This window comes from Phocoena phocoena, chromosome 12, assembly GCF_963924675.1.
Source record: "Phocoena phocoena chromosome 12, mPhoPho1.1, whole genome shotgun sequence".
Classification (NCBI taxonomy): domain Eukaryota; kingdom Metazoa; phylum Chordata; class Mammalia; order Artiodactyla; family Phocoenidae; genus Phocoena; species Phocoena phocoena.
This window is the reverse complement of record NC_089230.1, coordinates 60,039,534-60,058,091: the sequence shown is the minus strand read 5'-3', so window position 1 is coordinate 60,058,091 and position 18,558 is coordinate 60,039,534. Positions and strand designations below refer to the sequence as shown.

The 18,558-nt window shown below is 37.4% G+C and overlaps 1 protein-coding gene across 1 annotated transcript in view; it reads right to left on the bottom strand.

Moving 5' to 3' along the window:
- Positions 1-17,856, bottom strand: part of MMS22L (MMS22 like, DNA repair protein) — a 143,687-nt gene extending 125,831 nt beyond the window's left edge. The window contains exons 1-6 of the mRNA XM_065888982.1: positions 17,693-17,856; positions 16,511-16,636; positions 13,191-13,240; positions 7,756-7,843; positions 7,483-7,660; positions 4,900-4,990 (exon numbers count right to left, since the gene is read on the bottom strand). Coding sequence (XP_065745054.1) covers positions 4,900-4,990; positions 7,483-7,660; positions 7,756-7,843; positions 13,191-13,240; positions 16,511-16,636; positions 17,693-17,856 — 697 coding nt within the window. The remainder of the gene's footprint in view (positions 1-4,899; positions 4,991-7,482; positions 7,661-7,755; positions 7,844-13,190; positions 13,241-16,510; positions 16,637-17,692) is intronic.
- Between the last annotated feature and the right edge of the window lie 702 nt (positions 17,857-18,558).

Here is an 18,558-nt window from a genome sequence, read left to right as displayed (position 1 = left end):
ATTTCGCAATTTGTATGGAAACACAAAAGACCCCGAATAGCCAAGGCAATCTTGAGAACGAAAAAAGGAGCTGGAGGAATCAGGCTCTCTGACTTCAGACTATATTACAAAGCTACAGTAATCAAGACAGTATGGTACTGGCACAAAAACAGATAGATCAATGGAACAGGATAGAAAGCCCAGAGATAAACCCACGCACATATGGACACCTTATCTTTGATAAAGGAGGCAGGAATGTACAGTGGAGAAAGGACAGCCTCTTCAATAAATGGTGCTGGGAAAACTGGACAGGTACATGTAAAAGTATGAGATTAGATCACTCCCTAACACCATACACAAAAATAAGCTCAAAATGGATTAAAGACCTAAATGTAAGGCCAGAAACTATCAAACTCTTAGAGGAAAACATAGGAAGAACACTCTATGACATAAATCACAGCAAGATCCTTTCGGACCCACCTCCTAGAGTAATGGAAATAAAAACAAAAATAAACAAATGGGACCTAATGAAACTTCAAAGGTATTGCACAGCAAAGGAAACCATAATCAAGACCAAAAGACAACTCTCAGAATGGGAGAAAATATTTGCAAATGAAGCAACTGACAAAGGATTAATCTCCAAAATTTACAAGCAGCTCATGCAGCTCAATAACAAAAAAACAAACAACCCAATCCAAAAATGGGCAGAAGACCTAAACAGACATTTCTCCAAAGAAGATATACAGAATGCCAACAAACACATGAAAGAATGCTCAACATCATTAATCATTAGAGAAATGTAAATCAAAACTACAATGAGATATCATCTCACACCAGTCAGAATGGCGATCATCAAAAAATCTAGAAACAATAAATGCTGGAGAGGGTGTGGAGAAAAGGGGACACTCTTGCACTGCTGGTGGGAATGTGAATTGGTTCAGCCACTATGGAGAACAGTATGGAGGTTCCTTAAAAAACTACAAATAGAATTACCATATGACCCAGCAATCCCACTACTGGGCATATACCCTGAGAAAACCAAAATTCAAAAAGAGTCATGTACCAAAATGTTCATTGAAGCTCTATTTACAATAGCCCAGAGATGGAAACAACCTAAGCGCCCATCATCGGATGAATGGATAAAGAAGATGTGGCACATAATCACAATGGAATATTACTCAGCCTTAAAAATAAATGAAATTGAGCTATCTGTAATGAGATGGATAGACCTAGAGTCTGTCATACAGAGTGAACTAAGTCAGAAAGAAAAAGACAAATACCGTATGCTAACACATATATATGGAATTTAAGGAAAAAAAAATGTCATGAAGAACCTAGGGTTAAGACAGGAATAAAGACGCAGACCTACTGGGGAACGGATTTGAGGATATGGGGAGGGGGAAGAGTGAGCTTTGACAGGGCGAGAGAGAGTCATGGACATATACACACTAACAAACGCAGTAAGGTTGATAGCTAGGGGGAAGCAGCCGCAAGGCACAGGGATATTAGCTCGGTGCTTTGTGACAGCCTGGAGGGGTGGGATAAGGAGAGTGGGAGGGAGGGAGACGCAAGAGGGAAGACATATGGGAACATATGTATATGTATAACTGATTCACTTTGTTATAAAGCAGAAACTAACACACCATTGTAAAGCAATTATACCCCAATAAAGATTTAAAAAAAAAAAAAAAGAAAAAAGGGAGAGGACTCAAGTCAACAGAATTAGAAATGAATAAGAAGTAACAACTGACACTGCTGAAATACAAAACATCACGAGAGATTACTACAAGCAACTATATGCCAGTAAAATGGACAACCTGGAAGAAACTGACAAATTTTTAGAAAAGCACAACCTCCCAAGACTGAACCACGAAGAAATGGCAAATATAAAGAGACCAATCAGAAATTGAAACACAATCACAAGCATAGAAATTGAAACTGTGATTAAAAATCTTCCAACAAACAAAAGCCCAGGACCAGATGGCTTCACAGGCGAATTCTATGAAACATTTAGAGAAGAGCTAACACCTATCCTTCTCGAACTCTTCCAAAATATAGCAGAGAGAGGAACACTCCCAAACTCATTCTATGAGGCCACCATCACCCTGATACCAAAACCAGACAAAGATGTCACAAAACAAGAAAAATACAGGCCAATATCACTGATGAACATAGATGCAAAAATCCTCAACAAAATACTAGCAAACAGAATCCAACAGCACATTAAAAGGATCATACACCATAATCAAGTGGGGTTTATCCCACAGAAATACAGATCAATGGAACAGGATACAAAGCTCAGAGATAAACCCACATACATACGTTCACCTTATTTTTGATAAAGGAGGCAAGAATATAAAATGGAGAAAAGACAGCCTCTTCAATAACTGGTGCTGGGAAAAATGGACAGCTACGTGTAAAAGAATGAAAGTAGAACACTCGCTAATACCATACACAAAAATAAACTCAAAATGGATTAAAGGCCTAAATGTAAGGCCAGACACCATAATAACACTCTTCGAGGAAAACACAGGCAGAACACTCTATGACATAAATCACAGCAAGATCCTTTTTTACTCACCTCCTAGAGAACTGGATATAAAACGAATATAAACAAATGGGACCTAATGAAACTTAAAAGCTTTTGCACAGCAAAGGAAACCATAAACAAGACAAAAAGACAACCCTCAGAATGGGAGAAAATATTTGCAAACAAAGCAACTGATGAAGGGTTAATCTCCAAAATATACAAGCAGCTCATGCAGCTCAATATCAAAAAAACAAACAACCCAATCCAAAAATGGGCAGAAGACCTAAATAGACATTTCTCCAAAGAAGATATACAGATTGCCAACAAACACGTGAAAGGATGCTCGACATCATTAATCATTAGAGAAATGCAAATCAAAACTACAATGAGGTATCACCTCACACCAGTCAGAATGGCGATCATCAAAAAATCTAGAAACAATAAATGCTGGAGAGGGTGTGGAGAAAAGGGAACCCTCTTACACTGTTGGTGGGAATGTAAATTGGTACAGCCACTATGGAGAACAGTATGGAGGTTCCTTCAAAAACTAAAAATAGAACTACTGTACAACCCAGCAATCCCACTACTGGGCATATACCCTGAGAAAACCATAATTCAAAACGAATCATGTACTACAGTGTTCATTGCAGGACTATTTACAATAGCCAGGACATGGAAGCCACCTAAGTGTCCATCAACAGATGAAAGGATAAAGAAGATGTGGCACTTATATACAATGGAGTATTACTCAGCCATAAAAAGAAAGGAAACTGAGTTATTTGTAGAAAGGTGGATGGATACAGAGTGAAGTAAATCAGAAAGAGAAAAACAAATACCGTATGTTAACACATATATTTTATCTAAAAAAGAAAAAAAAAGGTTCTGAAGAACCTAGAGGCAGGACAGGAATAAAGACACATACGTAGAGAACAGACTTGAGGACATGGGGAGGGGGAAGGGTAAGCTGGGACGAAGTGAGAGAGTGGCATGGACATATATACACTACCAAATGTAAAATAGATAGCTAGTGGGAAGCAGCCGCACAGCACAGGGAGCTCAGCTCTGTGCTTTGTGACCACCTAGAGGGGTGGGATAGGGAGGATGGGAGGGAGACCCAAGAGGGAGGAGATATGGGGATATATGTATATGTATAGCTGATTCAGTTTGTTATAAAGCAGAAACTAACACACCACTGTAAAGCAATTATACTCCAATTAACATGTTAAAAAAAAAAAAGAAATCCTTTTAATTTGTAACGAAGTCAAGTAGTAAGCCTGTCTGTAGTTAGTCCTGACACTTTAAGACAGTAAGTGCTACGTTATAATGTACACATCATTGTGTTAATCACAAAGACTGTTCTGAACATTAAAAATGCTCAAGTGCTTAAAAAAATAATAATAATAATTTACAACTTTATAATATTTATAGAAAATTGCCAATTTGATAACGGAAACTAAAGGTGTCAAAGAGCAAGACCAAGAAATAAATAGGCAACATGTGAAATAAGATTACCATCCATAATATATACAGACCTCTACTAATTAATTAAAGAAAGGCGGGAAAGAATGAAACAAGAGATAAAACAAGTACTTTGCAAAATATAATGAACAGGTAATTAATAAAGCAAATATAAAAAGACAATAAAATTAAAGATGCTCCACTTCACTGGTAATCGGGAAATTGCAAAAACAGAGGCTCAGTATCATTTTTCACACATTAGTTGGCAAAAAATACGATTAATAATATCCACTACTGGCAAGAGTATGAAGCAAAGGCATGTTCACAGTTAGTGTACATAAATTGTGGAAACTTAATATACAACACCAGAGAAGCATATAAAATACTATAAGTGCAATGTGCCACATCAATTCCAAAAACCTAATCTACTAAATAACTTGTACAAGTATTCAAAGATGTATATCTTATATCTACATAAGGATGTTCAATGAAATATTATTTGTAATACCAAAATAAACAGAATTAACTGAAATATCAAAAAATAGACTTGGCTAAATAAATTATGATAGGTCCATAAAACTGTATGAACTAACATGAACAGATCTCTAAAAAACTGTTAAATGAAACCCTACATTAGGACAATATGATGATACCATTTGTGGTTAGAAAGAAAAACAAAAACCCTACCTATGAGTTTCTATATATGTATACTAATAGATAGTAAGTATGGATGGATGGATAAATGGACCAAGCCGTTGCCAGTAGTTATCTCTAGAAAAAAGAAGTAAGACCTTCATTTTTCAGTTTGGTTACTGTTTGATTAAAAAAATAATAATAATCAGAAAGCACTTATTGTATAATTTTAAAAAACAATTTAGCTTAAAAAACATTTACATTGAAAAGGGACATAAATCAGAAATCCATAAACTTACTCAATTTTTCACCAAGCATGTGAAGAATTTCCAGCACTAGCCAATGGATATCTAAGTGGAGATGTAACAAATGCCATGATGGTGGGAAAAGCTGTGAATGACATTAAAAACTGTGACTGAAAATTCATTAACACTTTATTAGGTATTTTATAGCATGTCACAACACTCCTCCATAATGCACAAGTTAACCTAACACTATTCAAAAGCTCAAGAGAAACCTCTGTCTTGTTCATTAGAGGATTTTTTCACTGGAGATCTTTAAAAGCAAGATATACTCTTAACTGATGTTGTTCAAGACAGACCCACCTTGGGGCTGCTGAACAGACTTGTACAGTAAAGGCCCCTACCAACCAACTGAGATTCTACTACAGCTGCAAGGCAGTAAATGAATTTCTTTAAACACTTATTTTCATGATTTTGTTTTAGACTTTAGCTAGGAAATATGTTTTTCAATGTAATGAATACCCAGGAACTTCCATAAGATATTTTAACAAGAACTTCTGGATTATCATTTAGACACTACTGTCATGCCCATACAGAAACTAAAGTTAAAAGTGGTGAAGAAATTTACCCCTCAATTAATGCTTTAGAATTCAAACCTAATTCTATCTGATTCAAAAGCCAGTGCTCTTTACTGTGCTAGCAGATTATCAATAAACTTTCTCCAGTCAACATTTCAAATCACTAAAATACTACAATGATACATACTTTTTATTAAAACAACTATGATGAATGATGGAGAGGGGTTTTGCCTTATCAAACATGCAAACAAAATAAAACACAACACTAATAAAACAGTGCTGGCTCAGAAATAGATAGTAAATAGCAAAAATAGGGAAGAGAGAAATGGATACACATGATATGTCAAATCAGTGGGGAAAGCATAGGTCATTCAATAAGAGACAGGATTATTAACTTATTCATCTGTAAGAAGCTAGATTTCCTACCTCACAGTACATTTTTTAAAAAGAGATAAATTAAAGAGATAAGTATAAAAAAATGTATGTTTTTTACAATAGCATAGGAATGATACCAAAGAAAAAAACTGATAAATATAACTATATAAAGAAACTTAAATCATCTATCTACCTAGCAAGTCAGCTTAATTGCTGAAAAAAAAGATAAACGAAAATATTCGTAATACATCATACCAACAAATAGTATCTCTAATTTTAAAAAGTCCCTAAAAAAGAATAAAAGACAGATGCTCAACTGTAAATACCAATGAAAGCATTAGCCTTCATATATGAGAATGGTAAAATATAAGAAATATATAGAGTCTTGAAAGATGCTTTTTATTTTATGATTTTTTCGTTTTGCTGATATTTCAGAAGAGAACAGTATTTCAGCATATGATTTTTTTGTTTATGTGTTGAAGACTCCATTCCCCTGCTTTAAAAATTCAGTCTTCTGATCTTCAAATAACCTATACTCTCAAGTCTGTCTAATTAAAAGCCTATGAAAGGCAAAACCTAGTTTGAGGACACTTGCACACATTTTTTTATTTCTGCTGCTAGATAAATTATTAATTTTAATTTTCTTAAGCATTTGATGGATATTCAGAAAATAAAAATCAGTCCAATTTACAGAGACTAAAAAGAAAGAAAAATATCCCTCCCAGCACAATCCACCCACGAATCTTTATTAATTGACATGATTAAAAACAATTACCTATTTGGTTTCTATGGATTAGATATATTCACCTGTGAATTCAGTTGGAATTCTATTTACTTTTATTATTACATATATTGATCCCTGATAAGAAGAGTCAATTTTTTATTATTGTTAAATTTCACAGAAATATAAACATTTAATTGTACCTTATATTTTGGCAAAGACTCGTTCCTAAAAACTGAATGTTATTAAAATTGGTGAAGTCAAATAGAAGAGATTGAGAATTCAGGGAATGCCACGGGAAATTATAATTTGTCACTCACAGCAGCTCACATTTTCCTATGAAGAATTTGTTAATTACATCCACAGGCTGGATCATGCTAACACATTTTTATAAACCAAACCAGAGACTGATCATCACAGGTAGGAAAAAAAAAGGGGGCACAGTTAAAACAATCTTAATCATATTCTGAAAATATCTCAAAAGCCAGAACAGACATAATGATGTGGTTTTGAAAGCATAGCTTTTTAAAGATGATCTTCTTGAATCTTACTATAATATAAAATAGTGTTTGCCCAAACTTTTATCAGTGGCAAAGAGTATACAAATTTTAGAAAACAAAGGTTATTTGATTTACTTTGAAACTTTTAAACATTTGCATTGTTACAACTGGAATAGTTATCACTGATTCAACGTAAACTACATCTAAGCACTTTATGCATTTTAATTATTCAATTCTCCCAATAACTCTAGGAAGCTAAACCAATTACACAGATGGAAAGACTGAAGCAAGAGGTGTTATTTGCCTGATGGCACATAATTAACAAAAGGAGGAGCCAGTATTTCAACTCAGGCAGTCTGGTCCAAGAACTACACTCTTGACTAATTTCCCTCATTCTTGAATGAATAGTCCATGTGGGGAGGAAAAAATACCTGATACTTTAAACATTAAATGAAACAAAGCAAACCTTAGTCTGGTTTTGATTTACAAATGCTCCTGTATTAATAATGGGAAGTTCTGATAGGTGTCCTATATACAAGAGTAATCCATGAAGCTCATCAATCAACACTGAGGGAAGTTGTGCCTCCAAAGTCTGGTAGGGATGGACAGGAACATGGCTTTCAGCATTTGGTACTTGCAGGGACCTAAAACACGATGAGATACAATAAGCAATTAGAGTCTGGATAAATTTGCACTCAGAAATTCATGCATTATTCATATTACTCATCTGACAGCCTACCTGAAAATGAAGACTTTAACATAATGAAGAAATGTTATGCACTGCTGCCTAATATTGGCTGCTTTGCAATGTAGGGTTGATATCTTCCCTAAAACCAAAATAGATAATGTTAATCATTGTTTAAATAAACAGTGGGCAGTGACAAAAAAATTGTGAGCCATATAAGTAGCAATTCTCTAGCTTTTCATTTTTTCAACTGACTCCTATATGGTGCTTACCATCCCCCACCCCCCATACTGCTCTTAGTAAGGTCACCAGTGAAATCATGTTGTCCAATCTAATGGGCACCACTTGTGCTCAATTAACTTGCCCTTATAGGAGCATTCACTACACCTGGCTTCACTGATGTCACATGCTGCCAGTCTTCTTTCTTTCTCACTTACCTATAATTCTCATCATGTTTTCTCTGCTTTTGTTTTCTGTTTTACTCATTTGCCCTAGAGTGGTTATGAGTGTTTTGCACATAGTAACCACCCAGATAATTTTTGCTAATTTTTGCTGATGTAAATGTTGAAGTGAGGGAAAGACGGCATGGTTTGAGAGAGATAGGAATAAGTCATTTGGGGCCTTACAAGTCATAATAAGGAGTTTTGATTTCATTGAAATACAGTAGATGGCCTTTCATTGGGTTTTGATCTAGGAGGAACAGGAATTGATATACATTTAAAGCAGATTTTGTACACAGATGATAGAGGGGCAAAGGAGGATGTGTTAAGAGCCCTATAGCAGTAATTCAAGAGATCATAGGAAAATGGGTAGGCTGAAGGTATATTTTGGTCATAAACCTACTGGGAATTCAATGGATGATATGAGTTTAAAGGAAATTAAAGAATCAAGAATGACATATAGGCAACTGTTAGCACCATGTAATGAGTGGAGAAAACATGGGCAGTATGAATTGGTTTTGGAAGACATCACAGATGTACACTTTGCACTATCTAAGCAATCCAAGGACAGATGTCAGGCAGTTTGACATGCAAGGCCTGGAGTGCAAAGGAGAGGTCTGGAATGTAGGTAAACCTTTTGGAGTTGTTATCATTTAGAAATAAAGGAACTGATGAGATCGTACATGTAGGGAAAGATGTACAGAGAGGAGACTCAAACTGAGACCTGAGGAGACTGATTATTAGTAGTAAACCTGAGGGAGGAGGAGCTGGCAGGAAAAGGGGGGGAAAAACTTACTATAGGCAACAAATTATCACCCATATTAAACATAAGGCAAAATTCATTTTTAAATTTGTATTCAAATGAGCAAATGTGGATACTATTTGGCAAAACAGGAGCATAAGCATAAAGATAATGTCCATATATCCACATACCAAACAGTCCAGTGCACTTTTATAGCTTAATTATACTTCGCTTACAAAAGTCATATGATCCCCCAGTGTCACAATTCTCAGCCCGTAAATGAAGTACTCTCTTAAAAACAACTGCTGTGGGATTCCCTGGTGGTGCAGTGGTTTGGCGCAGTGCTTAAGAATCTGCCTGCCAATGCAGGGGACACGGATTCGAGTCCTCGTCTGGGAAGATCCCACATGCCATGGAGTAACTAAGCCCATGCACCACAACTACTGAGCCTGCACCCACAGGCCACAACTACTGAAGCCCGAGCACCTAGAGCCCATGCTCCGCCACAAGAGAAGCCACCACAATGAGAAGCCCACGCACCACAATGAAGAGTAGACCCTGCTCACCACAACTAAAGAAAGCCCACATGCAGCAACAAAGACCCAATGCAGCCAAAAATAAATAAATTAATTAGTTAAAAAAAAAAAAACTGCTGTGAACTGCTGCATCTGGCCACGATGGAGTAAAAGGAATCAGAATTACCCAGCTCCCACCTTAAACTAGAAAACCAAAAACAGTAAAACAATAATTTTCAGGCATTGGACAAAGGCAACACAAGACTGCTATCCCAGAGAGAAGTCCTAAGATTGCACCAGCTTCCCACCTAGAGACAGTTTATAGGCTGCAGCACAGGAGAGAGAATTCAGAGCCCAAATCACTGAGTCAAAGAGACATGAGATCTGAGTTTAGGGTAGTCTAAATTTGCAGGATAAAAGTACCAAAGAAGAAAGAAAGCTACACAAAAAAAAGAGCCCTAGGGCTTCTCTGGTGGCGCAGTGGTTCCAAGTCCACCTGCCAATGCAGGGGACACGGGTTCATGCCCCAGTCCGGGAGGACCCCACATGCCGCAGAGCGGCTGGGCCCGTGAGCCATAGCTGCTGAGTCTGCGCGTCTGGAGCCTTGATCCGCAACGGGAGAGGCCACGACAGTGAGAGGCCCGCATACCTCAAAAAAAAAAAAAAAGAGCCCTAGAAATGTACAGAGGGGTCCCCTTTGAGTCTTTGACTAAGTACTGATCTGTAGGCCAGAGAAAAACACCAGAAAAAGCTTACTCAAACCAGGGAACAGTTCAAGTTCCCACCAGCAAGAAAGAAAGAAAAAAATACACCACAAAGAATCCTCAGAAGCCTTACTAGAACTAAATTAACATTAGACTAAAGGTTACTTTTTAAAAGTCCTAACAAAATATACAACAAGCCTCAAAAAGATCCCATGGATTACAAGTACTCAACAGTAAGCCAGAACAAAATTCAACACTAGTTTTAGGAATACAAGAAAATTCAGAAAGCAGCAATGTAAAATCTATAATGTCCATCACACAATAAAAAATTACTAGATGTTCAAAAGAGCAGAAAAATGTATCATAAAACTAGAAGAAAAATCAACCAATACAAACAGACCCAGAAATGACAATGATGAAAGAATCTGTGGTCAATGAAGCTAAAAACAGTGGAAGGCATAAAAAAAATCCAAATAAAATGCCTAGGGACAAAAAAAATACAATATCTGAAAAAGGGGTAACATCAATAGCTATATTTAATAACAGGTATCAGTAAAAAATAACATTATGTATGCTATTCTGCCTCAACAGGAAAGCAATCCAGGGAGTAAAATCAACAGAATAAGAACCATATGCACTTCAGTAAGTGACCCTAAATAAGGGCTTCCTGGGGAGAGTTGAGGGCCAAGGGTTTACATGAGTTTATTAACAAAGCCCTGACACAGCTGCATGGCAGGAGTAAGCTTATGTAGGGATAGTCTTTAATACGCTAACCTGCCCAACAAATCTGTTAGTAAGTTTTTTAAGTAATAATACCAGCCAAAATGTCAGTGTAACAAGTAACCATTTCAAAAAATAGTCCATTGTAGTAATTTTAGGTCAGTAAGTGCTTTTCAAAGAATAATCTTGCTCAATAAATGCCTTCCACAAACCCAATTTAATTAAGTCACTCTATATAGTAAAGGTATTTTTGCTGTTTCCACTACAATCTTATAGACACTCTCCAGGAGTTTCAAAATAAAATTCTGGGTCTTTGGTATTGCTTACAAAGACACCTATGATTGCATCCCTTCCAAAAATTAACCACTCACACACACTTGAGTCCAACCATACGTAATTATTACTTACTCCCTGCTCCCTGAACTTTTATGTTTTTATATACCTCAATGTCTTTGTCTATACAGTTGTTTGTACCTGGAACTCATCCTATCCCCAAAACTTCTCCAAAATTTTTTGCCTGGCTAATTCCTCCTCATCCTTGAAGACCCAGATCTGCCATCACTCAGTGATGAGCACATAAATGGATAAAGCCCTTGGCTCCTGTAGCAGCTTTTGCATGCCTCTGTTACTACACTCTTCCATCTACCATGCTGACTATGCTTGTTTATCTGTCTTACTCAACTGCAAACTCTTCAGCAGCATAATTTTCCTCTTTGATTCATCAGCACCTTGCACAGTACCTGGCATGAAGCAGGGACCCAGGTGATAATGAAACAGTAATATCCAACATTTACTGAGGACAAACTAACAAAACAAAACAGCCCTGACAGCTGATAACTAACAATTAGGCCATGACGCTCCCTACTGAAATTAAACAGTTGTCATACAATATCAAAAATAATCATACAAGATCACTCCATGATTATGGTGAAACAAGAAAAACACAAAACCTCTCTGTAATCATGTCTGACACAGAAACAAGGCACTACACAACCACACAAAAACAAACAAAATACAGAAACAGACTACCCTCCTCTTCCAGCTAAAATAACTATTGCTTCATTACAAATTAGAATCTTCCCTTGCGTCCTTCTGTGTGTCCCACCTTCTGGAGAAAAATTAAAAATTAACTTAGTCATCAAATTGCTCCTGCTTCTTAACAGCATCAAATCCAGAATAAAGCCATAGCCCCCTTAAACTCTACCCCAAATCAGCCAGCACAAGCGCATACCCTGTCAAAAGCCCCTCCCTACTTCCTCTTACTGAGAAGCCCCAACTGTTCCTCATGATGTATATCTCCCCCTTGCTTCCTAAGCTAATAAACCCTTCAAAGGTGGGATCCAAGTGATCTTTGGTTGCTGGGCATCACTAATAACAGATACTAGGCTAAGCACCTAATACACATTATGTCATTTAGTCCTCACAAGAACTCAATGGTGGGAACTATTACCTAATGTGAGACCCACAATTAGCTAGGGTTAGAACACAGGCTGACCACAGAGTCATGATTCTAAATACTACACTGTACCAGAACTGTTAGAAAGGAGAAGCAGCTAGCCTGAACTAAAACACACTGCCCTTCAATTCCCTTCACTACCTTAACTATACCAATTCCCCCACAAATCAGTAATCCATTAAATGTTAAAAACAAACAGGGACTTCCCTGGTGGCGCAGTGGTTAAGAATCCGCCTGCCGATGCAGGGGACACAGGTTCAAGCCCTGGTCCGGGAGGATCATACATGCTGTGGAGCAACTAGGGCCGTGTGCCACAACTACTGAGCCTGAGCTCTAGAACCCACAAGCCACAACTACGGAGTCCAAGTGCCACAAGTACTGAAGCCCGTGCACCTAGAGCCCATGCTCCACAACAAAGAGAAGCCTCTGCAATGAGAAGCCCGCACATTGCAACAAAGAGTAGCTCCTGCTCACTGCAACTAGAGAAAGCCCGCGCGCAGCTACAAAGACCAAATGCAGCCAAAAATAAGAATAAATAAAATTTAAAATTAAAAAAAAACAAAAAGAGAAAGCAGAAAAGAAAAACAAGAAAGAGAGCATGAGGTCCAGCACTTTCTATTTCTCTAAGTTCTCCAGCCCACTCCCCATCCCCAAAGCAAGTTACTAATTCACTTCAAAGATGTTTAGCCTTAATTTTACTTGCAGATTTGGAAAAATACTATAAATTTCATCTACAAACAAAATTTAAGTGTCATAGTTTTTCTGAACACTAAATATAACTGTATCCTGAACTTCTGAACTATCACTTCCTTCACGTTATTATGATAGCCCAATGACACATCATAGATCCATGTACAATTCACTGTAAGGGAGCACCATTTCTTTTTGCCATTAAACATACTTAAAACTTACCAAAATCACAGTTGGCCTGTAATAAGGTTTCCAAGTTGTAGAGCTGTTGCCTAATTTAAAAAATGTAAGGTGAGAATTAGTTTTAGAGTAGTTTAAAGCATGCAACAATTACACAGTATTTCCAAATCTTTTACACAGCTTTAATGCCTCTCATTCGTGAATAATGTTTAACACTTCATGAATGTTTATTACTGTCAGCTTCAGGTAGTAAAGACTCTGAGAGAAAATAAAACATGTCTTTGACCTCCCAAAAAGTTCTACTAACAGCTACATTTATCTCAAAAATTATATAAAATATCATAGATTTCCCCATCAAGAAGATACTGTTTATATCTTTAACAAGTTTAAGATGGCTATATAAAACATCCTAGGTTAACAGTTATATAATGAAATGTTAAATTGTATCATGTAGTTACACAATAGGAGTTCTGAAGAGGAATAGAATATGTAATGTAGACTAATCAGGGGAAGTTTTAACTTACGATGTTCCACCTTAATTTCTGAGAATAATCTTCTCTTGCTATTCTTCCTAGTTGCCTTTCAGCTCCTTAAAGATTGAGCCACATTCATAACCTATGCCCTGGGTAAGACTCAACTCATTCTATAATGTTTAGGATTATACAGAATCACTCACACAGCCTATTTTCCCAATAAAACACATAATATGGCACAGGTTCCATGGGATGAGGGTGAGAGGAGAAATCCCTCCAACTTTCCATTTTCATTTAAATGTACCATGTATACATTCTTCTTTTAATTATATAAGTTTCAAGTATACAGCACTACAATTCCACATCTGTGTACACTACAACGTGATCACCACAAGTCTAATTACTATCCATCACCATACAGTTGACTCCCTTCACCTTTTTCACCCACCTACTAAACCCCTTCCCCTCTGGTAACCACTGATCTGTTCTCTGTAACTAAGAGTTTGTTTTTGTTTTATTTTGTTTGTTCATTTACTTTATTTAGATTCCATGTATTAGTGAAATCATATAGTATTTGTCTTTCTGTCTGACTTATTTCACTAAGTATAATACCCTCAAGGTCCATCCATGTTACTGCAAATGGCAGGATTTCACTCATTTTTAAGTCTGAATGGTATTCCATTGTGTGTGTGTATATGTGTGTATATAAATATTTAAAATTCCTTCATCCATTCATCCATTGAAGGACACTTAGGTTGTTTCCATATCTTTATATATTGACTGTTAAAAATAATGCTGCAATGAACACAGGGGGTGAATATATCTTTTCAAATTAGTGTTTCTATGCCCTTCAGATAAATACCCAGAAGTGGAACAGCTGGGTCATAGGTAGCTCTATTCTTAACTTTTTGAAGAACCTCCACACTGTTTTCCACAGTGACTGCACCAATTTACACTCCCACCAACAGGGCATGAGGATTCCCTTTTCTTCACATCTTCGTTTGTTATTTCTCGTCTTTTTGATAACAGCCATTCTAACAGGTGTGAGGTGACATCTCACTGTGGTTTTGATTTGCATTCCCTTAATGGTCATGTTGAACATCTTCTCATATATGCCTGTTGGTAATCTGCAAGTATTCTTTGGAAAAATATATGTTCAGATCCTCTGCCCATTTTTAAATCAGATTTGTTGTTATTGTTGTTGCTGCTGAGCAATATGAATTCTTTATGTATTCTGGATATTAACCCCTTATATTAACCAAATATATGATTTGCAAATTACTTTCTCCCATTCAGTAGGTTGCCTTTTTACTTTGACGATGGTTTCCTCTGCTGTGAGTACCTTTTAGTTCGATGTAGTCACGTTTGTTTATCTTTGCTTGTTTCCCTTGCTTTTGGACTTAGAGCCACAAAAATATTGCTAAGACTGATGTCAATGAGGTTACTGCCTATATTTTCTTCTATACATTTTATGGTTTCAGGTCTTATATTCAAGCTTTCAATGCATCTTGAGTTAATTTTTGTGTATGATGTAAGACAGTGGTCTAGTTTCATTCTTTTGCCTATGGCTGTCCAATTTTCCCAACACCATTTATTGAAGACTGCCCTTTATTGTATGTTCTTTGCTCTTTTTCCATAAATTGTCCCTATATGTGTGGGTTTTTCTGGGCCCTCAATTCTGTTCCATTCACCTATGTGTCTGTTTTTATGCCAATAACATACTGTTTGTTTACTATACCTTTCTAATACAGTTTGAAATCAGAAAGTGTGATGTCTCTAGCTTTGCTCTTCCTTCTCAGGATTGTTTTAGCAATTTGGGATCTCTTGTGGTTCCATATAAATTTTAGAATTACCATGTATACATTCTTTTTTTTTTTTTTTTTTTTTGCGGTACGCAGGCCTCTCACTGCTGTGGCCTCTCCCGTTGCGGAGCATAGGCTCTGGACACGCAGGCTCAGCAGCCATGGCTCACGGGCCCAGCCGCTCCGCAGCACGTGGGATCTTCCCAGACCGGGGCACAAACCCGTGTCTCCTGCATTGGCAGGCGGACTCTCAACCACTGCACCACCAAGGAAGCCCCCACGTATACATTCTTAATGTATTTTGGGCTAATAATTTGCCTTTAATAAGTGACTCCAAATATAAAATCTGAATTATGGACTAGGTTTTAAATAATAATGAATTATTTCAATTTCGTTAATTGTGATTATGAGGTAATGTTTATGTTTAAAAAATAAGTTCATATTTTTAAGAGATACATACTGACGAAGTTAAGGGTGAGATGACATGATGCCTGGAATTTGCTTAAGAAATACTTAAGCCAAGAGTAGAGGGATAAGGACAGATGAAGGAAATGTGATAAACCCTTGACGTTTATCGTAACTGAGGGAGGGTATATGGAGGTTCGTTATACTATTCTCTCTACATCTGTGTATGTTTGAAAATTTTTATTAAAAATATTTTTAATGTTGTCCAGGTTAATCATATTTCTATTACATATTCTATTATAGTCTGAAAAATATATTTGCAAGTCTGAGTTCATTCTCTAAAGATTACTGAAAAATTATGACTATTAAGCAACAAAAGATTTTATTTTCTTCCAAAATTATGGAATAGTTCAAAGCCTAAAATATTTGTCTTCAATATATGATGTCAAATACAGAAGAATGAGAAAATTCTGAAAATCACTAAAAAAGAACTCATTAAAACCATTACTCCATCAAACATTATTGCTTAATTGTTGTTACTGATAAGATAATCAAGTAAGCAGCAATCACAATTCTACAGGTGCTTTTGTAATATCAGTATTAGAAAACACCCAGCAATGTAACTTAAATCTGAAAAGCATCTACACTCAATGGCAGTTTTAAAACAGAAGACAAAACATACCTCAAGAGATGAAAGAGAACTCTAGATGAATTCACTAATGCTGTTTCAGTAACCCATTGAATGCCAAATATTTCCACTGTATCCTCTTCAAAATTAGTTGGTAAAGGATCAAGATTCAAAATCAGTCTGAAATGAAACTCTGATTTAATCTCATAAAAAGTATGCTATATCCCATACTATAGCGTGAGTTTTTTTTTGACATTATATGAATCCATGTTACACATGACATGTCAACAATGATGTTATAAAGTAAGGAAGTGCCTTGGTACCTTATATCTCAGTAACAGTACAACTGGACTATATTAAGAATTCAACCCTATACTGTGATAAAAAAAAAAAGTTTAAAGAGCAATATAATTTGAGGGAAAAATGTGGAAAGGGGTCTAGGGAACATACTTTCACCTGTCTTCAACTGTGGTCTTCAGTTGTAGAATTTCACCCTTTGAGGGGACATTTAATTTTTAAGACAGTTAAAAGGTATTCTGAGCCATCTCTTAAGAAGGGCATAATCAAGTTGAATAATAACGTTTAAGGTCTCAAAGAAGGTACAACTGTAATAATCAACAAAAATGGTTTCCTTTCTGACTGAAATTGCCTCAGCAGGTATTTCCAAAATATTTCAGCAACAGCAGTTTTACTGCAATATGTGTATACACATGTCCAAGACAAGAGCTTTGAAGATAACATTCCTGTGAACTTACACAATCTGGTGCATTAGAAAGTTAAAAAAAAATAAGTCTATAAGATTTCTATATGTTTAAATATATAGAGTGAGAAGACACTGGGGCAACAAAAAATGTGCATGTCTTAATTATTGAGATGCTTCAGAATATTATCTCATGTTTTAGAAGGAAATGGGACTTCAAAAAGCCCAGGTAGTTCAGAATTCACTTCAAGTAAATTAGTGCCCGGCTCCTTACTCCAAAGCTGAGGCAGCAGTGAGGTCAGAGAACATCAGGTAACAAGAAAGTTCTCCTTGCAAAAATCTTTCAGGTGTGCTCTAACCAGGAAACCAACAGAGCTAATAGCTTGCATCTGTGTGATATACTAAGCCGATTTACAAGAACATTGCCTGATGAACATTAAAGTTTAATGGACTTAAGTCATAATTAAATAACATTCCTAAACAGGCTGATAAAAAATCTGAATAGGGAAAAACAAAGTTTCCGACTTTTTACCTACCGCTTAAGAGCTCCGCTGGAAAGGTAGGACTCTCCAGAAAAATGTTTTCCTCCTCCTCTGTTGTCAAAATCACAAGAAAAGCAAGGGGGTTTGCACCATTCTGTCTCCAGCTCCAGCTCCAAGCTGTCGGTCAGGAACGTCGACGCAGCGGGACAGTTATCCATGTTTACTTCATGTCCTGAAATGTTTGGGGTTCATTATGATTATCATTAAGGGCTCCAAAGAAGTTGTGATGAGATTCCTGTAGGTGGGGAGGGCCGAGACATTGGGGGTGACCTCAGAAAGTTTCCCGAAAGCCGCCACCCCCCCGCACAAAGGAAAAAAACGAAAGGCCAAATCCTCAACAACTCTCCCCGCCACGGACTCCCCCAGATCAAGGCTGTCAGAACTTAGAATTCACCCCCGACCGGCTGTGGCAGTAACTTAAAATCCCCTCTACGTCAGACCCTGCAGCCCAGGGCAGGGTGAAGAAGAAAAAAGTGTTAGCAGGACAGACCTAGCTGCACTTCCAGTGCCCGCCTTGACCTGCGTCTTCCGCTACGTTACTAAACCGCACTGAGCCAGTTTCCCCGCAGTGTCTGGAATTGCAAGCTGCCTCGCAGACTGCAGGCGAGGATCAGTAGGGCCCGGCGCAAACCCGACTTCTCCCGGCCGGGGGCAAGCCCCGCCAGGTCCGCACAAGGCAGCGATCCGCGCGGGCCGGCCAAAGGGCGAGGGGAGCCGGTGTCCTGCGCCCCGGGGCGCCCCTGGTTTGGTGCACGTCGTACCTGCTCACACTTTCAGTCCCAACGATCCACCCTGGCGGTCCCGACCAGAGCCAGCTAGCCCGTGTGGTCTAAATCCCAAAAAGGCGAAATTCCCGCCAA